Source organism: Gymnodraco acuticeps, unplaced genomic scaffold, assembly GCF_902827175.1.
Source record: "Gymnodraco acuticeps unplaced genomic scaffold, fGymAcu1.1, whole genome shotgun sequence".
In the NCBI taxonomy this organism is placed as follows: Eukaryota; Metazoa; Chordata; class Actinopteri; order Perciformes; family Bathydraconidae; genus Gymnodraco; species Gymnodraco acuticeps.
The window spans coordinates 1,135,824-1,159,622 of record NW_022991575.1 but is presented as its reverse complement, the minus strand read 5'-3'; the positions used below and the strand labels follow the sequence as shown (position 1 = coordinate 1,159,622).

Below are 23,799 nucleotides of genomic sequence, written 5' to 3'. Positions count from 1 at the left end.
CAAGCACCTTTAAAGCTCAGTTAATTGTTCAATACATTTAACTTGTTTATTTAAATAATCAGCTGTGACTTTAACTATTGATAATCTCATGTGCTATTAAAAAGAGGACAAACGTCTCTCTCAAAATGCCAAGCTATAAAAAGGACAGTATTAGACACATGTTAAAGTTACTTTCATTTTTCAACCACACATTGAATATGTGTTTTGTGTTTCATACGAAGACTTGTTCAGCTAAATGAGTTCAGGAATACTTTTTTTATTTAATTGTTTTTCTAAAGCATACTTTTTTATTTATAGAGTAATTTTATTGCGATCAAATGTAATGAAGATGTGATAACTATGACGGGTCAGTGAATTAAGTTATTTGATTTTAAAACTGTGAATGTTGGCCTCTGCTAGATGAAGGGTGTAGACACCTCTGCAGGTTACAGATGTGAACTGTTCATTCACTACTTTAGATGTATTGAGTGATTGCCTTGCACTGTGCGACCTTTTATAAAGTATTTGTACTTTCCACTGGCACTTTTATACTATTTTCTATTTTTCATCTAAAATAACTATTAGTTATCGATGGCCAAGCTGCAATATATATATATATATATATATATATATATATACTATGTTCAAATTCTACTACTGGCTGCTTATTTGTATTGCTCTACCCAAGAACTGTTATAAAACACTAATAATAAAAACATAATATGAACTATAGTATTTATTGTTGTGTTTGTTTACATTCTGGCAAATGGGTGAGAGACAACTTAACATGCCATCTTTTTTTTCCTATGATGTATGGACCTAATGGATCTAAAAATATGTGTTTAATGTCATTGTGTTCAGATTTCAAATGTGATGATAAGGAATGTTTTTGAGCAAAATGCTCTGTCCAAAACAACAGGAGAAAATAATGTTCCAAAACTTTCTAAATATTATTTGAAAAAGCTTTTTTTTTTTATGATGTGATTTCAAAATGTAGGGAAATATCAGGATCTGGATTTTGGATCCAGGACTATTACTTTTACAAAAGTATTAGCATGAAAATATATATTTTTAAAAATACTTTAAAAAATACTAAGTAGATGACTGATTATTTAGAATTATGCTTATTTCAGAATAATATAAATTATATTATTGGATTATAATTAATGATCAATACGTTTATACACCAAGTCACCTTACTTTATTGTTGAAGCTAATAATAAGAATAATATTACTGTATAGTTTATGTTGGTTAGCTTATAGATTTTCTTTTACCAATAATAATGTATCACGAGTTATTAGCCGACTTTATGTTGTATTTATCAGTAAATAACAATTTTCTCACCCATTTATTTCACACACACGAAGAACAGAAAATGAAACACTGAGGTCTTAAATGTGTCATATTAGTCAGTAGCAGTTCACAGAAGGTCCACATGGTGTCTCTGCATGACAACAAGGAGTAAAAACTGAAAAGGTAAAACAGACCCTTGTACTTCCCTGATACAATTGTGACATTTCACCAGAGTATTATAAACTGTACACAGAGTATGCTGAATTCTAGAAAATCTGCATTCATTCATTACGTACACATAATAAATATCATGGTTGTTGAGTGATTGGACCTCTGGTCACATTGCAGCAGAAGATATGTGGTCAACAGTAGAGACCATTTTTACATTATACAGTTTTATTTTGAAAACACTTTGTGGCGGATGGCTTTCTGGATGACTAAATGACTACCTTTCTTTCTTTATCTTACCAATAAAAACATAAACTTCATAAATATATATCTCCCTCTTTACCAATATTTAAAAGTGCTTTAGGTACAACAGGACAGATTAAGTCTTCAACCCACCAAAGACTGAACCTACTAGACCTAGACAATAAGAATAATGATAAAAGTAAGAAACACCAAACTCCTAACTAATTGAAAACCAGCTAAATTATAAAAACTTCATATTAATAGTGCAAAAGACATTTATATATATTACTAATGCATAAGTACTCATATATTAATTCATACATTTCAACCATTTAGTAATAATAAAGTCAATATCAGTTGCATTCAATTGCATTAAAACGCCCCACATTAGTTTGAAAATCCAGTTGCATAAAAAACTGAATTTCCGACTCATGTAATTGTATTTCTCATAGGAACATGTCTAAGGTGTAGTGCAATGCTATATTTGCACAGTGCTATTCAAACAGGCCACAGAAAGGAGAACTAGAATTGTTGAAAGACACATTCCTGTTTTTCTTGTGAACTTCATCACAATATAAACCGTTGACATGCTTAAACATGCCCTTCCACTCAGCCCTGGTTTGTAAACGTCCCCCTTCAGGGACCAGTTTGTCGAGTGCTTTCACATACGTATTTCAAAAATATAGCAACAAACATTATTTCCTTCTAGACTTCTATTGTACTTAAACTAGTCTGTACTTAATTTTCCCGCGCATTGCCAGACTGAATAAACTAAAGCGCGGAAATGTGGTGGTGCAATATGTTGAAACAATGTCCCAAGCTAAAGCAATACAATTGATCTTTATATAAAATGTTGAGTCTCATAACCCCACCTCTCAGAAAGAGGTGGGGTTATTTCAGAACAAAGGCCAAACAGGGGCGGTTTCTGGGGCTCCAATTTCTATTGTTTTCTCAAAGGCCTCAAACCTTTGAGTTTCTCATAGTTCCTTCACTTTTGTGCAATTTCCCTTATTCTTCTTTAACCTGACCAGGAAACATTTGGCAAAAAAGTTCAACTAGTGCCTTCTATAGCCAGCTAAGGAAGATTTGTCCAGTGATAAATGAGTGGAACTGAGAAACTGAGAGAACTTTAGAAAAAAAGATCCTGGAGTGGGCCTTCCCCCCCGAATCTCTACAACGTCTGGCTCCACTCCTGCTCCAGGAACTCTTCTACAATCTGAAACTTCTGCAGCCAAAATAATAGCTCCAACTAAACTAAACAGATAAGGAAACTGTCAGATAACCTTACAGGAACATTTTTCCGCCTGCATTTTATCCACTGCTAATCAACATTGCAGGGTATTCCTAAATGCTGTCACGTGTCCCAACATGTCTTGTGCTGGGGAGCATTTCTCAGGGTTTATACAAAAACAACAGATGGCACAGAGCCTTGATGTGGCTCTACCAATGTTACAGTATGTATTCAAGGCTGTAAGGTGTTTTTGGTGACAACCAAACGCCTAACAAACTTTATTTCTTCAAGCAAACTACCTATCACATATCAGATTACTATGCTTTTAGCAAACATAAGTCTATTTCCTTCATCTTCATTCAGCAGCCCTGCAATTAAGGGCGGAGAGGTATGTCGTCCTCCATGACTTGCCTTAGTATAAATGTATACATGATGTGTACATGTTTAACCCTTGGATGCACGAGTGACTCTTCCAAAAGTGGGTCAAAAAGGACCCGTATTAGAATAATATGTGTTTTCATGCAATTGTTGTCCTTTTGGTTAAGAAAAATCACTTGTATAATATTTAGTATTATATTTTGGTTCATACTTTCACTATTTATAATTTTTTTTTACATTTTGAAAAAAAAAACGAAATTCCATAGAAAATGCATGCGGGTCATTTTTGACCCACTTATGGAAGCTTGGGGTAGTAATACAAAAACTACAATTTCTTAAAATGTATACAATTTAAATAAAAAATTTGAATGGCATGATATCCAAAACATGTTTTTTGAGGAATAGCTGGAATATTAAATGATAAAAAAATGTAATTACAAAGATACTCTAATAAAACCACCTCATCGGGTCAAAAAAGACCCACTTGGGTTAACCACTAAGGGTTATTAACCCATTTTGATGTTTTTCCTCCAGTATTTTTTTATACTGGACATAGAATGGCAATCATTACCCATAATAATTCAAATAAATGTCATGTCTTTTCTTTCAACATTTCAGCAGTATGGACCTGGTTTTTTAAAGTCTTTCCAATCCCTCACACGATTAGTGTCATCATGTGTGGTGGTGGCTATCAGCCTGGAGTAAGCACAGCGACTGTACCACACAGGATCAACTTGGAAATATCCCCAGTTTGGGGGATCCGCTGGGGGGATGCCCAAGTACTGCATACACAACCCCAAATACACGTCTTCAATGTAAATAGCTTTCACATGTCTGGATGCCAAAATAAGCTTTTTAGGGAGGTCAATAGACAAAACGTAGCCCAGACCCAAAGCGTAATGTGGGTATTCTGGCGAAGAGTAAAGCTCCACAGGAACGAACCACTTGGATCGTGGATCTCTTAGAACTGCTGCTCCCTTCGCCACTAGTCCGGTCATGTAGTTTGTCTTTGGAGCACTTGACAACATATGAACGAGTTTTGGCACATTCAGGAACATGTCAGAGTCAATCTTCATGGCGTATGATGTGATGGAGCAGTGGGAGTCCAGCCACTCCAGCATCACCATGGTCTTGATGGTCAGGTTCTTGTAGCAGTCCAGGAAGTCGCTCTGCAGCAGGTCGTGGTGCACTTGGCTCTCCTGCAGCAGCTGATCCTGGAGCTGCTGAACTCCCTCTCCGGTTGGCAGCCCCAGCAGGAAGAACAGCTTCACCACTTTGCCCAGTACCAGACTTTCATCTCCCCAAGTGCTGCGGATGATGTCCCGATGCGCCCTGTTGTGGAGCGCCACGGGAACCATCAGAACCAGGAAGGGCTTCTGCTGCTCACATGTCTTTGGCTCGTTTATGATGAAGCTGTACTTATATGGGTATTCCACTAAGTACAGGCCCGGAGATTTATAAGCAACTGGTGATGGTGGCATAGTTTGTGCCAACTGCCGAGTCACCACTGAATCTTTTGTATTGGTGGCAGTCCTGTTGGTCATGTTGGTTGCTGTGATATTTTCAGTTTGAAGAAGGACAGTCAAGCCTGACTGAGTTTGGAATCCAGTCAGTTCTTTTTGTCTGTGATCTTTACATGGAATCCACCATTTTGTTGGGTTCCAGCCAGTCGTCATTTCTTTTATGTCTGTGCAGTAGAAAAACAAAACTGCTGTGAGCACCAGGACGAAGAAGAGGCAGTGGCGCCGTGAAAAACACCTTCTCCACTTTCCCAACATCATTACCTGGCTGAGAGCAGAGACATGAGACATGGAGCAAGGAAATTAAGTTAATTTACTCAAAGACAGTTACCATTTACTTTATTAAAAATATATATGTCTAAATCCACTGGTAAATTATAATATATTGTTACTCCTACACACATGCACACTCACTAGTATGAACCAGTATAGATGTAAGTGTGTGTGTGCGTGTGTGTGTGTGTGTGTGTGTGTGTGTGTGTGTGTGTGTGTGTGTGTGAGGTCAAAGGTACAGACAGCACCACCTAAAGATTATATTAATTGTCACTCATCATTATATTACTTTTTACATGCTGCGTTGTGCTGACATATAAACTTGCGTTATCCTTCAGTCATATAATGTGCTATAGCAACATGCTATTTTTTAAAACAAGTCTATAATCCTTTAAGGTGCATTGTAACTGGCTGGTTTTCGAACATTAAGGCATGTTAACAATGGATAGTAAAAAATATAAAACACAACTATACAGATAGGCTACTATAAGAATACTAGCATTCTATGTCCCCTTTAATGCCAACACTTTTCTTTCGCTTTTGAATGCAGGACTTTTAATTTAAAAAAAGTTGTATGTCTGTGGTATTCCCACTATTGCTTAAGTCAAATCTCTTGGCACTGGCAGACAATGTATTATCAGTGTTTTAAATGTAAAAATATATACGATTTTGTACATGATAACATGCTAGTCTTTAAAAGGTTAAAGCAGCTACAACACAAGTTCTTTCTTAAAGAACGTTTTACAGATGAAACGCCCTACCTTTATATATTTCCATGAATACATTTTACTCTGACATTTATCTGAACATAAAGAGTGCCTTCCTTCCTCTTTTCTGCCTCCTCTTCTTGGTAGAACCACTTCGTGAATAAAGAAAAAACTGTTTGAAAAGCTGACATACCTCGGTTCTCTGTCAGCAAAGTCATTTTCCAGCATGATGATACTCCCGCCGTCCTTTTTTAGATTAGTAGTAGAAGAAACATCACGCTGAAAAATTCATGGCTTGACTTTTTGAGGCATTTAGTTACAGATAAGTGTAACTCATACCTGTTACGACAAACAGGAGTGGTAAAGGACATACAAATGAGATCTCCAAACATTAAGTCCGGATCCTGCCATCTCTGTAACTGAGGGAGACACTCCAGTTGTCTAGCCAGCCCCTGGGTCTATCATGTAACCATGGCACTGCGACCTATTTTACCTGCAGGTATAGCCACACCTTTATTTGCTCCACCCATTGGGTCCGTCAGTGTTGTTATCTCTAAGCTTGTAATGCCTGTAACCACAAGAGACTTTAGAAACACCTCCTCTCAAATGAAACCATGGGTTCCTTACTTACCTGCCATATAGTAATCGTTGTATTAGGAACAAAGGCTCTTATTATTTGAAGCTGACGACACTGACCTTGCCTAAAGAAGTCAACATCTTGAAGTCAATATTCCTTCGATGCCTAAGGATACGAAGGATCCCATCCAGATAAACCTGATCTTTACTGAAGCAACCTGAGAAAAACAGACACACAACATGCAGGAAGAATTCAAATAAAAGTATCATCTTTCAGGAAGACCCCTTCATAATATAAGATAACTTATGGAGAGGACTGGGTTTTGTCTCTCAGTCTACATTAATGCTACTTTCTTGTTCTCCAATTGGTATCTTGTAACAATAGGTTGTATTAGATTTGGACATGGACTGTGTGTGTGTGTGTGTGTGTGTGTGTGTGTGTGTGTGTGTGTGTGTGTGTGTGTGTGTGTGTGTGTGTGTGTGTGTGTGTGTGTGTGTGTGTGTGTGGTCTACACACTGAAGAGGAAGAGGGCGAAAAAGTCTGCTGTCAAACTGTAAGACCGGTTTAGTGGAATGTTTTGATAGAGAGAAGTCTGTGTGTGTGTGTGTGTGTGTGTGTGTGTGCGTGTCTACACACTGAAGAGGGAGAAAAAGTCTGCTGTCAAACTGTAAGACCGGTTTAGTGGAATGTTTTGATAGAGAGAAGTCTGTGTGTGTGTGTGTGTGTGTGTGTGTGTGTGTGTGTGTGTGTGTGTGTGTGTGTGTGTGTGTGTGTGTGTGTGTGTGTGTGTGTACACTACATTTATAAACTGAACTTTGGTTATTTTTGGGGGGTTATAAAGTTGTGGTAAGTCTAAATAAATAGAGGTAAGAAAGTTATATAAATACTAGTATTTACCTTTCTTGTGTTTTTTTGACAAACTGTAAAATGGCTTTTTCAATGTTTTGATAATTCAAATGCAAAGGTCAAAACTACATTTTCAAGCTCTAATGTTCAAAGGATTCCTTAAAGTATCTCTTTTGAATATCAAACACAGCAAATGAAAATAAAGGCCAAAACTGAAGGCTGAGTTTTCAAGCGACCTTGTTCAGAAAGACCTTTTCTTTTGACACCATGGGGGCTTTGTAAAGGTGTCAAGACTTCTACTGTTTAAACAATGCATGTACTTGTGTGGGTAGGGTGGGGCGTTTGTTTCAGGTGACACTCTGAGACATCCAATAGGCCTGCTCTTGCATGAGTAACACCTGTGAAAAGCACTGCACAAAACATACTTCAGTTTATAATCTCATGTGAATAGTTTTACACCTTGAAGTGGCAATGATACTTTTTTTACATTGATCAAGACATACATTTGTTGTACAACAATGAAAGCATTCAAGTATTCTACCAATGAATGTGCACTTGGGTGGATTTGAGAATTGATTGAATTCTTTGTTTGTTTAATTGCTGGTAGAGTGCTACATCCCCACTTCTTCAGAATTGCTTCATGCTAATGAGTAAGGGGACTTCATTTCGGACAGAAAGCCGTTGGTCTGACTGCATCTTTGAAAAACCATTATCCCTAATGGACGGGAAAGGGGGTAAAAGACCAACAGGTAAATCCAATTATATTTTCACAAATGTGCCTATTAGATATCTTTATGATCTTTTAATCATCTGTTCACGCACACCCCACTTGTCTATTAAATTGGGAGTCTTGTTTCACCACCAGTGTGCTCGATAATGTGATACAGAGGCTCACAATACAGAAGTTCTCGTATTGGGGTGGTGACTGCCCAACAATGACTGGATTTTCTTGAATCACTGAATAAAAAAGTAGGTGAGTCAAAAGGTACGTTTTTCATTAACCCAATAGCCAACATCTCCCCCGTCAACACATCATGAACAAGAACACTCTCCTTTTGTGTTGAGTATAAAACGTTTGTGACCTTTGAATGGACCAGTTAGAGATTAACTTGCTCTTCTTACAGGTGCACTCGCTCTCACAATCATGCCAGCTGACGTGGATGATTCCTTCAAACCAGCACAGTCTTGATCAATCAATGATTAATCCAGTTAAAGAGTGACAGAGTTCAATGTTTAGAAACATACTTCTCATTCCTCATAATTGTTTAACATCTCGTGACAGTCGCAAAGTGAAACCTAAAATGTGTTGGTTGCCTATGCAAATATGCGCATGCAAACATTTTTTATGTCTTTGAATACAATCAGTGGTGCAACAAGAACTCAAATATTTTACAGGACGAAACAATGACTTAAAAGCCATGCATTAAGTGTTTTACCTTTGTTAAATTACAGTATAGTACTTTAATGCCAGTATTTGCATTAAACTACATTTAAAGAATCATCCATCTATCTTCTCCCGCTTATCCGTGGTCGGGTCGCGGAAGTAGCAGTTCCAGCAGAGAGCCCCAAACTTTCTTTTCCCTGGCGACATCAACCAGCTCTGACTGGGGGATCCCAAGGCGCTCCCAGGCCAGCGAAGAGATATAATCCGTCCACCTGGTCCTAGGTCTACCCCTTGGTCTCTTCCCAGCTGGACGTGCCTGGAACACCTCCCTAGGGAGGAGCCCAGGTGGCATCCTTACTAGGTGCCCAAACCACCTCAACAGGCTCCTTTCGACGCGAAGGAGGAGCGGCTCAACTCCGAGTCCCTCCCGGATGGCTGAACTTATGAAGCTCAGCGCAAGTTCAACCAGGAAGACCGTCTTTAGTCATTCATGTATTTCTATCTCCATGTTTCTACTCTCTCTCCTCTCAATAAGTGACCGGGGGCGTCACTCTTCAGCTTAGTCAATCACTTCGCTCTATTCCCAAGAGCCTATCATAGCGTGCCATCAAACCCTTTAAACTTTGCTCCTTCCCCTCTGACAGCTGTCATTTCAGGTGTGTGAAGCTGACAATTGAGCGGCCCAGACCAAGCAAGGAGGCAGAGGCAGCACGTCCCAAATATAACCCGGTGTGGGCATTTATTACAGCATAAACACAATACACACAGCCTCAATCCTGCTGCTGCTGTTCACGTGGGCACAGCCTGCAGCCACCAGGATCTCACACACACTACCAGCCTCAAAACAGACAGGGCAACAGACCCTAAATACACACACTAATCAACAATTCGACACAGGTGGGGGGGAGGAGACAACACAGGGCACCAGATGCACACAATCAACAGCCACAGACATGGGGGAAGGGGAACACTTTTAACTACTGCTACGCTGACGACACCCAATTAATTCTGTCCTTTCCCCGCTCAGAGACCCAGGTCGTCGCACGCATCTCTGCTTGTCTAGCTGACATCTCTCAGTGGATGTCTGCTCACCACCTCAAGCTCAACCTTGACAAGACTGAGCTGCTCTTCCTCCCGGGAAAAGATTGTCCAACTCTTGACCTGACAATCAACATCGGCACCTCAGTTGTTTCCCCGACTCAGACTGCAAGGAATCTGGGTGTGACCCTAGATAACAACCTGTCCTTCACTGCAAACATCGCTGCTACAATCCGTTGCTGCAGATACACGCTTTACAACATCAGGAAGATACGTCCCCAGCTGACTCAGAAAGCGACTCAGGTTCTGGTCCAGGCTCTCGTCATCTCACGCCTAGACTACTGCAACTCCCTCCTGGCTGGTCTACCTGCATGTGCCATCCGACCTCTGCAGCTCATCCAGAATGCAGCGGCTCGTCTGGTCTTCAACCTTCCTAAATTCTCCCACACCACTCCGCTCCTCCGCTCCCTTCACTGGCTTCCGGTAACTGCTAGAATCCACTTCAAGACACTGGTACTTGCTTACCATGCTGCGAATGGATCTGGCCCTTCCTACATCCAGGACATGGTTAAACCGTACACCCCAGCGCGTGCACTACGCTCTGCATCAGCCAAACGACTCGTTGCGCCCTCGCTGCGAGGGGGACCCAAGTTCCCATCGGCGAAAACACGTGGGTTTGCTGTCCTGGCTCCAAGATGGTGGAATGAGCTCCCCATTGACATCAGGACGGCAGATAGCTTGCACATCTTCCGGCGCAAACTGAAAACTCATCTCTTTCGACTCCACTTCGAGCGTTAGAACTATTAACGAAGCACTTTTATACTAATAAAGGGCTGGCTTACCTAAAGCCAGTTGAGTAGCACTTGAAATGTTTGGCTCTATGAAACCTGATGTACTTATATGATTCTGTTTTCTTCAAGGTTGTGTCTTCCTGGTCGAATGTACTTATTGTAAGTCGCTTTGGATAAAAACGTCAGCTAAATGCAATGTAATGTAATAATGTAACATGAAATCAGGAAACAGAGACAGACAAACTAGTTACATAAATTACATATATTCCCATGCTTCCTGTGCAATGTTTTTAATGCTATATTACCCGTAACGGAGGCCGAGATCTATGGGCCCAGAGATCACCTCCGTTATATTTCCTTACCCCTCTCCCCAGGAAATACAATGTCTTAGGAATCTTGGCTTCCTCAGGGGGGGCCGTGAAGTCGAAAAGAAGCTTCCCTTTCTTCCTCTCCATGTGCTCCTGCTGGTTCTACGGTCTGACGCGCTCTCTCTCCTGACGGACCCTCTCGGCTATCTTTGCCATCAGCATTTTACGCTTCAGTTTTTCCCGCTTCTTCCTGCGTCGGAGGTGCCGGTAAACGTGGAACTCCCCGCTGCCTGCACCGGCGCTGGAACCCATCACCTCCCGGACGAACTCCGGAGTTTTGGCAATTATCAAAAGCTGCGACTCCTTTCCTCCAGGTTTCCTTGGCTTGTTATTCTTCTGAGTGTGCGCCGCCATCTTTTCAAAAAACCGTTCTCAATGCTTCTGCCTTCCTCTCTTCTTCCCTCTGTAACCAGAGCTGGTCCTCTTTCTGCTCTTGCACCAATCTCTGGTTCTCCGCCAGGATCTCTGATGCCTCAGCGGCAGAGCCAGCGCCCGTCGAGCCTCCAGCCAATCTGCCGTCCTGCCAGTCTCCGTTCCTCTTCCCGTGCGAACTGCTGCTCACCGGCTGCCTGAAGCTGCAGGAGTGACCTCATCATCTCCAGCAGTTCCTCCATCACTCTCACCTCCTCACTTGGTTAATCCCACTTCTGACACCAAATGTGAAGCTGACCGTTGAGCGGCCCGACCAAGCAAGGAGGCAGAGCCAGAGAATTCAAATATAACCCGGTGTGGGCATTTATTCATCGCTGTGGTACAGGATACACAGCCTCAATATTGCTGCCCAGGTAAACACAGTCACCAGCTCAAGGATCTCACCCACACTACCAGCCTTCACCAAACAGGAAACACAGAGCCTAAATACACACCCACTAATCAGCAATTAGACACAGGTAAGGGGGGAGGAGACAACACAGGGCCCCAAGTGAACATAATCAGGAGTAACAGAATGAACGGGAGGAGGAACACTTTTTAAAATAAAAGACATGTGCAATATACAAAGCCCGAAGCCGTCAGTCCACAGTGACCAAGCCATCTTCGTCACATTTCCTCCTTCCTCTTCCGAAAGAGAACAGTACCTTATTCCTGCGACATTTATTGATCTTGGCCATTTTGCTCTCCTCCATGTGTCTCCACTCCGCCCGGTGTTTCTGCTTCCCCTTGTGCCGCATGGTTTCCTCAGAGGGGGGCGTGAAGTCGGAAGGAAGCGTCCCTTTCATCCTCAACTCTTTCTCCCTTATCTCCTCCAGCTGTCGCTGTATGACACGCTCTCTCTCCCGACGGATCCCCTCAGCTATTTTCACCCGCTCCTCCTCCGCTAGAAAAGCATCTTCCTCGTCTTTAATCTTCTTCTCCTGTGCAAGTTTCTTCTCCTGCAGGTGTATCAGACGAGCCTCCTCCACTAAGCGCATCTCCTCTTCCTTTCTCAGCATCTCCTCTTCCTGCCTCTGCAACCTGAGCTGCTCCTCTTTCTCTTCCATCAGGGAAACCTGTTCCTGTATCTGTGAAAACGGCTGCTCCATGTTCCTCAAACGGCACTCCTCCCGCTTGAATCTGGCTGTCTCATACTGCAGGAATGAGTTCATCATCTCCCTCAGTTTCTCCATCGTTTTCACCTCCTCACTTGGTCAATCCCACTTCTGACACCAATTGTGAAGCTGACAATTGAGCGGCCCAGACCAAGCAAGGAGGCAGAGGCAGCACGTCCCAAATATAACCCGGTGTGGGCATTTATTACAGCATGAACACAATACACACAGCCTCAATCCTGCTGCTGCTGTTCACGTGGGCACAGCCTGCAGCCACCAGGATCTCACACACACTACCAGCCTCAAAACAGACAGGGCAACAGACCCTAAATACACACACTAATCAACAATTCAACACAGGTGGGGGGGAGGAGACAACACAGGGCACCAGGTGCACACAATCAACAGCCACAGACATGGGGGAAGGGGAACACTTTTAACATGAAATCAGGAAACAGAGACAGACAAACTAGTTACATAAATTACATATATTCCCATGCTTCCTGTGCAATGTTTTTAATGCTATATTACCCGTAACGGAGGCCGAGATCTATGGGCCCAGAGATCACCTCCGTTATAAGGTGACTCAACGCAATTGTCAGTCGCAAGCAATTGGCAATCGCAAACAAAACCTTCTAAGCGATAGCGCTTCTAGAAAAGAAACCTCATCATGTCCAGTTCGGATTGATCTGAGATCGATCTCTTTCAGGAGGATCCCGATCCTGGCCCCGACGTACTGGCTGACACAGCTTCGACTTCCTCAAGTTACCGGCGCACGAGCATTCGCTTGCTCACCCGCAGCGGCTCAGCCTCACAGACAGCAGAGGCAGAGCTCCTCACCTCCCAACTACAGCAGCAGGGCATCTTACCAGCCCCAGGTCTCCCCCTCTCCCAGCTTCATGAGCTCTCGGACCAAGTCCCACTCCTCGTTTCCCAGCCCTTGCCAGCAGCTCCAGCCAGCCCCTCTGACAGACCAGGGCGCGGACGCGGGCGTGGGGGTAAAAGAACAAGTGTGAGGAATTGCGGTATCTCCTTCTCCTTTTTTCTGTTTGTTTGTCTATCTGTTTGTCTATCTGTTTGTCTGTCTTCCTGGCTGGGCGTGGTTGACCTACGTTCCGTTTTCCGCCAACTCACCTCCGCTCCTGTTTCTCATCATCACTGATTACCACCACTCACCTGCTGCTGCTTAAAACTCCGGTTCGATCATCAGACTTCGCCAGTTCTTCGTATACTCACAGTGGTAAACTCCAGTTCCGGCTGACTAGATTTTCTAGTTCTTTTGTTTACTCTTCCTGTTGGATTTTTTCGTATGCTAATCCTGTTCTGTTTTTTGCCTGTTCCAGAAACTCCACATTCCATTCCGTCCTGCCTGCCACGTCCAGAATAACCTCCGTCTCAGCCCTGCTCCACGTTCTCCCCACTCTGTTCAGATTTTGCTTTGTCCCCTGCCTGGTTTTTTGTGGACTTATTAAATCCAGTCTTTTTGACACTTCACCTAAGTCTCCGTCCCAGTGTTCTTGCATAGCGGGTTCAAGTTTTGTGTCTCTTTACGAGGAGCTTAACAGAAGAACTGGACAAAAATGAACCCTGCAGGATCCGGAGCAGATTCTACCCCAATCCTTCATGCCCTGTCAAGTCAGGGCTCCCTCCTGGGTGAACACGAAAAGCTCATCCGAGCGTTGGTTGATAGTAACCGGCATAGCCGGTTACTATCGGGAAGTAGGGGTGCTGGGGGTGCTGCAGCACCCCCTGTTGGCGAGTGGTGTACATTTGAAAAACTGAGTGACCACCTAAATAAAAATGATTAAACTACATAAAATAGTTATGATTTTACTTAAAATAAAATTAGCTGTATACAGTAGCATATAATAGTCATAGTATATATTTGTATATATCAGGTGGCTTGAATTTATTTTCCAATAAGGAAAATCCGAGTCATCTAGGTCGTAGGTCTTGGGAGAGTGACGTAATTGACGCGACACACACACTGCAGAGTGACAACTTTCTAGAATGGCGCAAAAAAGGATTTTGGATTTTTTTCTCCAACAAACAACCCAATAAAAAGAGTGGACCAGCTACTCCTCAGCCCACCACCTCTACAACTAGAGTAATATGACACAGAAGAGACTGACACATCTGACTTTGATGCATGTCCATAGTAACATTTTGGACAATGTGGATGTATCTGCTCTAATGAGGGTCTTCATTAGTGCCACCCCAGGCTACATTTGGAGTTTTGTGAAGCCCCAACACAAGGTAAGACGATTTTTTTCCTTTAATACTGCTGCCGCTGTGCAGTGTTTTGCCTTGTCAATCAGTTAAAATTGAATTCATAGTTGAAGAGTATATCGCCGGCCACTAGAGGGCAGCGTCACTGCACCCTGTCACTGGGGGCGGGTGGCGCAGTGGTCTGTGCATCCGATCATCAGATCAAGGGGGAGTGCTGGGGAACTCCAGTTCGAAACCCGCTCCTGCCGCCACTGCGTCAGGCCATTGTGTCCTTGGGCAAGACACTTCACCCGGATTTGTTCCTGTGGGTATTGTCCACAGTACATGTATAATACCAATGTGTACTTGTAAAAGCGCCTCGATGACCTCGAGGCGTGAAGATGGACGGTGTGGCGCAGTGCTCTGTGCAATGATCATCAGATCAAGGGGTGAAACCCGCCGCTGCTGCGTCTGTAAAGCCGGTGTGTCCTTGGGCAAGACACTTCACCTGAACTTGCTCCTGTGTATGCATGTATGATATATGTGTAATGTGTGTATATGTAAAGCGCTTTGAGTCATTGAAAAGCGCTATAATAAATGTAAGGAATTATTCATTATTATTGCTGTCGCTGCCCGGATATGCCGTGCTTTGACCCGGTACTGCATAGCGGCCATGTTAGCCCACATGTTATTCATTCACTCCGCCTCGGGTTGAGACGTTCGTCCACTCACACATGTAAGACTGTTTCCACTACCATTTAGTGTGTCTTTAATATATGTATGTGAATATATGTGTATTGTTCATGTTATACTTTATCAGCTTATCCTGCGGCATTGCTCTATTTCAGGGTGTCGTCATCTTTGTCAATAAAGTACCAAGACTGACATTGAGGAGTGTGTTTCTTCATGACGACACCATGGTCGTTGTTGGATGCCCTGTCCCCGGCTGCGAGATCGAATCCCAAGACTTATCCGAAGCACTCGTCACTGCTATACTGACGATTCATGGATTTAGCCACCAGCACGCAGCGCCTGTCATGGCCGCGCCAGCCCAGGCCCCAGCCCCTCACGGCCCGAGACTCGATCGGCCCAAAGTGGATGTAGGCGTATCGATAGAGGAATGGAACGTGTTTATCCGCCGTTGGGACGTATTCCGTGCCGGATCAGGCATAGGGGATGCCCAGGCCCCCTTCCAGCTGTTTCAGTGCGCTGGGTCTGTACTTGGAGACAGCCTGTTGAAAGCCGCCCCCGACGCCGCTTCCGGACCTTTGCCAGACCTAATCACCGTCATGCGTTCCCTAGCTGTCATCCCAGTCGCTACATGTGTCCTGCGCACCGAGCTACTTCAGTTCCGCCAGGAACGCGATGAGACATTCCGTACATTTGCTGCCAGAGTGCGGGGTAAAGCAGAGACATGCGCATATAACGCGGTATGCGAGTGTGGTAAGGACATGGACTATACCGACCACATCATCCGTGATGTTCTGATCAATGGCATTTATGACTCGGACATACGCCGCGAGACGCTGGGGACACCTGACGTCCTGATTAAGCCAGTTAATGTCGTAATCGCACTCGTCGAGAACAGAGAGATGGCCCGTAACGCCCTCCCGTCGTCCTCCCTATCAGCCATGTCGTCATTCCAGCGCCTGAAGACGACTCCATAGACGTGCCTCGTGCCCGGAATGTAAGAGCGTCTTCAACGTCTTCACGGAGGGGCCTCGCGGGTGGAATCCTAAGCCTCACCAGGTGTGCATCGGCTGCTACAGGGCCCGCCGACGACAGAGGCGTCAACAGCCGTCGTCCGACAGTCAACAGGCCGCCATGGGGTCGGAGCCGGTCTCCCAGGTCTCGTCGGTGCAAGCCGGGGCCCGCCCTGGCCAACGTCACAGGAGCCATCGCCGGCACCGCGCCCATACGTCGCACGGATGTGTCAACAGGCAAGCACCTATCAGACTCGAGCACCACATCTTCTCCAAGGGCGAATGGAGACGGGCCAGGCTGAGAGACCACCCCCGAGCATTAATCACCGTCTTGATGGACATGCCAGTCGGGCTGAGGGATGGCACCGGCAACCGGGGCACGGCCGACGAAGCTCGGATATCTGCCGTCGCGGACACTGGCGCGCAGTCGGACCTTTGGTCGCTGGAGGAGTACCTGGCCTGCGGTTTCTCTGCGGTTTCTCGCGGGACGACCTCGGAGCGTTCTTCGCTAGGCTCTCGACAACTTGCAGCGGGGGGCGTGTCACATCCTGCCAGAGATGGGGACTCGAGTTTGTGACTCGGACTCGAGTCGCACTTAAGTCGCACACACAGAGACTTCAGACTTGACTTGGACTCCTGCTCAAAAGACTTCGGACTCGACTTGGACTCGTGTTTTGGGACTCGTGAACAATCATTGTGTCTTCTATTTTTGGCGTATTAAAGGTGGGGTAGGTAAGTTTGAGAAACCGTCTCGAGATCGCTAGAATTTGAAAATACACAACCGGAGAAAATCTGCCACTTCCTCACAGAGCCTCTCCTCCAACACACACGAACGCGCACATGACCAATGAGGGCACGAGATAAGTTTGTGCCCCGATGGGAGGCTGACAGGCAGGTAGGCCATCCAGTTACTTTAGCCGGGCCGGCTATCGGGATGTTAAGAGCATTCCATGGAATATAACAAAAAGTGTATCTCGAGCCGGTTTCTCAAACTTACCTACCCCACCTTTAACATTAACATTAACATCATGGTAACACCATGGCAACCAGCGGCACACCTGCAGCTGTACCGCTTGTAATTAGGTTCAACTATAAAAACTTCGAACAAAACGCCGGCGGCACCAACAAAAGGAGCGCACACTGCAAAGTCTGCAATATTAAAATCAAGGATGATGGTGCAACAACGTCAAATTTAATCAGGCACTTGAAAACTCACCCGGAGAGGTCAGTCACATTAACGCATATGGACGGTTAGCAAACATGTTTAGCTCAGCATCAGCTATGTAATGTTAACTTAGCTTGCTACTAGCTTTGTAACTGAATATTTGAAAAGATGAGTGAATGTTTGCTTGTCACACTTGTTTGCGTTGAGTCAGGGTCGGCGTCATGGGGGGTCATTCGCGGGCCATGCCCCCCCAAATGAGTCACTGTGCCCCCCAACGCAGGGTGGGCAAGCCTTGCCACTTTGCCGTTTTAAAAAAAAATGTTAATTATATAAGTGAAAATGTTTCCACTAAAGGTTTTTTGTGTGAAATACATCAGAAATAAATACAAATATAAAACACAGCCTGAGGTGTGCTCACTGCTGCTCTCTGATTGGTGTGTTGCTTGACCAATGTTCCCCGACTTTTGTTTTGTTATCATTCCGTGGCTGTGTGTTTAGATGAAAGCCCAGTGGCAATCTGTTCATCTGTTACACTGATTATACAGTAAAGCCATCGGAAATAATATGATATACAGTACAGTACAAGTAGCCTACTTCTGGGTCTCTGTGTTTAATTCAAGCTCGGCTGTGTGTGTGTGTGTGTGGCACGAGCGCATTTTGTGAGTGCGCGAGTGGTAACGCGGAATGTTGTTGTGGTTAGCTAGCTATGCTAACGGATATAAAGAGCTGTTTCTACACCAAGGTGGAGGAGAGTCCTCTCCTGTCAGACTGAGAGGATCGTATAACCTCAGCTCAGTGAGGTAAGGACTCTCTCAGTGTTTAGATAGTTAACTTTAGTGTAAGTTATCTCAGTGGGTCTCAAACGGTTTGGTCACCATTTATGCAAACAAGTATTTGCGAGGAACACCTTTATATGATCATTATAGTTATTAAAGAATAAGAGAATAAATGAAAAACGGGTATGAAATACTATAGGACAGTAACACAAGAATACAGTTTAAAAGGGGAGTGATTAGTAAAATATCCATGAAGAAAAAGTAAATCTGTGTACAGTTCTGTTTCATATGGATACTGAGAGATGTAGGCTATCCATAGATCTCTTCATTTTGCTCTCAAAGTGCACCAGATTGATGCTTTTAACTTCAATATTTTAAAAATAATCTTCCCGGGGGAGCATGCCCCCAGACCCTCCTAGAGGAGGTTAGGTCCACCCCCACCTAAAACATGTTCACATGGATAGGATACTAAATACATTTGCACACTTTTTATATGGTGGCCTATGTCCATATGTTTCTGTTTTGGTGATCGTGCCACAACCGTGCATGTATGCAGAAGTCATAGGTGCGCTATAAAATAGCACTACACCCCTGCAATGGGTGTGAAAGACAATAGACTTTACAGCATGTTTTTTGAAATTGAAGTTGCGTTGGTGTTTGTGTGTTGGTTGTTGACGGCAGTGTGTGCCCCCCCATGGTAAATGATTGCCCCCCCCCATTCGATTTGTTCTAGAGCCGACCCTGCGTTGAGTGGCGTTGACATCCAACTCTTGAAATGACATAAAAAAGGTCGGTAACGTTAATCATTACGTTCCGCTGCCACCATCTACTGGCTAACGTTAAACGTAGAAAAATACATAGTTACATAAATACATCTGTCGGTTTATAGGCAGGTTACAGGTTTATTGTTGACCACGTAACGTTAATGTTACAGGTTTATCAGGTTACCATTACACTGGGTTTGAGTGAGAGGATAGAGGAATATGTGTATTTATAGTAGACTTCAAAGATGTAATTAGAGACCCAGTGTAATTAAACAATACGGTTGCAGAGGTCACATTTTAACAGTTTTGTCCACTGGCCAAATGGCTAGCCTAGTGAATGTTGAAATGTTACCAGCCACTCAATAGATTGCCATTGTTATGTTTGGCTGGTGCGTGCAACATACAGTACCAGCCACTTGCATGATTTACCAGCATTTGGCTGGTTAATGGTGTTAATGGTAGATATCTCTTTTGGAACAGGTCATGTTTTAATATCACCAGTTCAGTATATTTCAGATAATATTGCAGCAATAGTTTTTTAGTTGCAAATGGCACAGAACAAATGTTTACTTTTAAGTACTTTTAACACAGTTTCCCTGCGGGGGATTAATAAAGTATTTGTGATACTGATTTCTGATTCTGAAGTGTTTTGCTTATAAGTTGTTTGCATTTAGCTAAAGTGTGATGTTTTTCCTCATATTGCATTGCAATAGCCTGTTTAAAGTGATCATATAACAAACAACTAATCAGTACTGATACTGTATGCTAATAGATATAGGAGTGATAATAATACAGTAAATGCTTTGAATTTCTTAGATATAGCTGTGCAGTATTCTTAACAGACTGGATAGCAGCAGACAATAGAAGGCTTATTACAACCAGAAGAGACAAGACTGACTGGAGTGTGTTTCTTCAATAGTTTTATTAATATTGTAAATAATATTTTCTGACTATTTGTAATGTTATGTAGGTTTGTAAGACCCATAGTTAGCATGTGGGCATGTGCAGCTGTTGCTAAGTGATGTAGGTCTATAATCAGGGGTGCACATAACTTTTTTGCCCTGGTTCTCCAAGGAGCACCTGGAGATGTTGCTTGGTGCTCATCCTTAAAATGAAATAAATAAACCGGTCTTTATTTGTCAGACACACGGCACAGAACACACAGAGGTGAACACAGAACACACATGCAGAGGCGAACACAAGACAACATTAGCACGACCAGTAATCAAGCTGTCATCACTACCCTCCTGACTGTTCTCCTCACTGTCTTTCTCTCTGTCAGACATGGTAGCTGATGATGTAGGCCTACTACTTTCTCTCTGGTTGAGTCTGCGATTAGCTGCTTGCATCCACAAGTCAACAGCATGGTTTTGGGTTGAAAGTCCAGTTTTAAAAGGATATGTTGGGTTACTGTCCTATAGTATACATTGGAATGATTTCAAACCTGTTTATCCCAATAATTATAAAGGAGTGCCTTGAAAATATGTGTTTACATACATTGTGACCAAACCGTTTGAACTTAGACTAAAGTGAACTATCTAAACACTCAGAGTCCTTTACCTCACTGAGCTGTAGTTATCAGTCTCTCGGTCTGACTGGAGAGGACTCTCCCTCCACATCATTGTAGAAACATCTTCTTCTTATATCCGCAGCTAGCACCAGATTCTAATAACAACAGTACCGGTGCACCCTCCCTCTCTCCCTCCCTCTCTCCCTCGCTCACTCGCATTTTGGCTGTGAGCTGCGGGCGCCAGACAAGCCAACATCCCCCATTTTCATCACTTACAGCGCCCATCGTACAGGGCAAATGAAACGTGTAACCGGGGTGAAAAGGGTGTTACATTTACTTAATTATGAATATTGTTACATCAAGGCCGAAAATTAGGATGAGCACCAACAGTCAAAAATATTTGTTTCCCTCCCAGAACTACCAGCGCAGCGCCTCCACAGATCTGGCGCCCTAGGCGAAAATCAACGCCAGTGCGACGGGCCGGCCCTGAGTTCATATGCAACTCGCAAATATCTTTCTCTCTCTCTTCTCTCTCCCTCTCTCTCAATGTTGGTACGCAAATGCGCCTTTTTTCAAATGACCCGGTGCTCTTTTTTTGGCCGAGGTGCGCATGCGCACCTGCGCACCAGTTATGTGCAGCCCTGTCTATAATGGTTTATGAAGCCTAGTTAAGGCGAGACACCCCAGGTGAATAGGGTAATTTCTCCAGTTAATTACCTACAATAAGGCAATTGTTTCTTATATTACAAGTTTTCTGAATATGCAAATTATCCATTATCTCATTACATTTGCGCATATTTTAACACATTTCAGGAACCGAAATCTGAACTTTGGATAAAGCCAGGTTCAAAATTCTTTCATTTTGTAGTCATATTAGCATCTAAGGCTTTTACAGAAGGGATTTTGGATATCTCTCTTTATCACTCCATAAATCAGAAAATATTGTCAACAGCCCTAAAATATCAATTTTCGCCATGTTTCTAGATATAAAATCTTATATAATTCAGGCTATGAATGATATATGAACAAACCCTTCTGTAAAAGCCTTCATAATATTGATAGGGGAATATAACTGGAAGGTTTGGTGTATGTAAGTGCAACTGAAGTGGAAATTTCGGACTCAGAGTAGGAGAAAAAACTCATTTTGAGAAAACGAACTTTAAAGATTGCAGTGAGGCGCTAGCTAAACCCTCTGTTCTTTGGATGATAGCTTGCGCATCGACGCACTCCGTGAAGGTATTTCATGTTCGGGGTCATTTGTGTTTTGTATAACCTTGCTTCGTGCAAGTGACAATTGTTGTGGTCTTCTCTGTGAACGTTTTTTTCGCCGTTCTTTTGCCATTTTGAGATTTACATTTCTAGCGGAAAGCTAACCAGGAAGTGTTTTACACACCACGTGATGCATCTGAACGAATCACGTTGTCAGAAATTGACACCAGCCAATGAGATTTCGTTTATTGGTTTAAGACCCTTTTGTGCTTTCACGATTGGTTGCTGATACAAAGGAAATGACCATATTTGGATCCGATGAGATCATTGTGCAGGAGATGTTACGTTAGAAATGTTAACTTTTGGTGAATTTAGGAGAAATATACAGATGCAAATAGACAAACTATAGTAAAATGAACACTTAAATGTGTATTTTGTACGTTTTCCTTTCAAAAGCCTGAAAGAAAACATGTTATGGAATCAAAATAGCACAACATCTCAAAATTGACCAGTGCATGAAAAACGATGTTTTTGCCTGCCGTGTCTCGCCTTTAACAAACAATTTATGCGGCTCGTATCCAGGGGCGGACTGGGACTAAAATTCAGCCCTGGAAACTGACCCAGTCCGGCCACATGAAATGTCAAATGTTAGAAATCCGCTGTTTATTGTTTAAAGTTTTACGTCCGACTCGCTCCTTTTTCCCTCTCTGTGCACAGCTCCAGTTTGGGCATTGGCCTGTCATCAGATTTCATTTTGAGCTGCTTCCTGTAGCGGAAGTTTAGTAAAATTATTTTTGATGAAATACTCCAAATCTCCACCCTCCATAATTGCACTTGCTTCAGTTGCTTGCTACTTTTTAAGGGCAGTGATGACAGTTACAGTACGAACTGAAGTTGATGCGATTTGATTGGATTGTGAGGCATGACGTGCATCATCTGATTGGTCAATCCCTCAATTATTTTCACCAAGGGAAGCCAATTTCGGCTAGCCTCCTCTCGCAACAGAGTGCAATCTACTGTTTCACCATAACATCTAGAGGGGCGCTGTTTCACTCTTTGTAAAATACTCAATGAGAATGGGGGAGAGATGGGCCGGCGGAATAATTACCGAAACTAAACGAAGTGTTTTTATGTATTTATTAAAATTATAACTACAATCCAAAAAAACAGGGAAAGCCTGGCTTCCCTTGGCCTCCAGGAGAAAACGCCACTGAGTTCAAGGGATAATTCTCACCCACCTCTTGCTCTTGCCCTGCACGTGTGCCAGTTGAGCTGGTTCTTCCAGCAGCTCAACTCTGTCCCTCATCATGAACGCAGGAGGCTGGCTGTATATCTGAACTCACGCCCTCATCATTCTCTTCATCATCTTGCACTTGTTCTAAGCTGCTGCTGATAATGCTCGTAGCAGCGCTGCTGCCAAAAAGGTCTGTCAATTTGCGACATGTATATGCTTCACCTGCGAGTGACTTCATCTTTTTTGTTCTCGCCTTCTCGGCCCCACCTTTTTCTTTTCGTTTTCTTTGATTTGTATCCATGTTTTTTTATTCTTCCTGTCTGCCGCGGCGTCTAATCCCTTCTCTTCGTGTGGCCGGTCTTTTTTCTTCTTCGTGTGTTGTTGACAGATAAGAACCACACAACTGCATTAGCGGCCGCTGTCGCCCGTCAGCGCAACTTAAATGATGCCGTTAAACAATTTTTTTTTAAAAGGGCCGGCCGGTGTCAGTACCAGATATGTTCGGCCTACCAGATATGTTCGGGTGTATTTCCGTCGCATCCGTCATCCGTCATATCCGTCATATACTCACCTCCCTCTGCTCCCAGCGCTATGCTGCCACACACCGGCCGTCTGCGGAACTGCAGCTGGAGGAACTCGGTACAGCTTGTTATGTGTGTGTACTTAATTATTTACAATTAAAAAATATATATATTCTGCGTTACTTTAGCCAACACTTTTATAATATATAAGCCTGATCATGTCGTTGAAAGCAAGTACAGATGTTCTCCCTTTTCCACAGTTCTGTGTGAACTTCATCTAAGGCAGATGCTTTGCTTCTGCACCAGTTTAGCAGAAGTCTGTTTTGTAAGACTGGTTTTGTTGCAGTCTGTTCATGCTATGTGTTTCTTGCGTAAGACTATATACA

General features: G+C 43.4%; 2 protein-coding genes across 4 annotated transcripts; one reads left to right on the top strand and one right to left on the bottom strand.

Annotated features, from left to right (window-relative positions):
• Positions 1-1,286: 1,286 nt before the first annotated feature.
• Positions 1,287-6,741, bottom strand: LOC117533670 (beta-1,3-galactosyltransferase 1). Of its 3 annotated transcripts, none has more exons than XM_034197564.1 (2): positions 5,987-6,741; positions 1,287-4,980 (listed from the first exon to the last, which is right to left on the bottom strand). In XM_034197564.1, exons 1-2 carry the CDS (start codon positions 6,009-6,011, stop codon positions 3,908-3,910), a joined length of 1,098 nt encoding a protein of 365 aa, XP_034053455.1. In that variant the 5' UTR covers positions 6,012-6,741; the 3' UTR covers positions 1,287-3,907. The 3 variants fall into 3 exon arrangements, with proteins under 3 accessions (XP_034053455.1, XP_034053453.1, XP_034053454.1); XM_034197562.1 differs by having other exon boundaries at positions 1,287-5,081; positions 5,987-6,738; XM_034197563.1 differs by lacking the exon at positions 5,987-6,741 and adding an exon at positions 5,848-5,933 and having other exon boundaries at positions 1,287-5,081.
• A 7,822-nt stretch (positions 6,742-14,563) lies between these two features.
• Positions 14,564-16,894, top strand: LOC117533683. Its single transcript, XM_034197579.1, has 2 exons — positions 14,564-14,579; positions 15,380-16,894. The coding sequence occupies exon 2, from the start codon at positions 15,449-15,451 to the stop codon at positions 16,196-16,198; it is 750 nt and encodes a 249-aa protein (XP_034053470.1). The 5' UTR covers positions 14,564-14,579; positions 15,380-15,448; the 3' UTR covers positions 16,199-16,894.
• Positions 16,895-23,799: the final 6,905 nt, after the last annotated feature.

Excerpts from the sequence above, each read along its gene's own strand:
- LOC117533670 (XM_034197562.1), bottom strand. The coding sequence starts at position 6,021 with ATGCTGGAAAATGACTTTGCTGACAGAGAACCGAG. Across the intron at positions 5,082-5,986 it reads TTTGCTGACAGAGAACCGAG|CCAGGTAATGATGTTGGGAA; the intron begins GTATGTCAGCTT and ends CTCTGCTCTCAG.
- LOC117533683 (XM_034197579.1), top strand. The coding sequence starts at position 15,449 with ATGGTCGTTGTTGGATGCCCTGTCCCCGGCTGCGAGATCGAATCCCAA.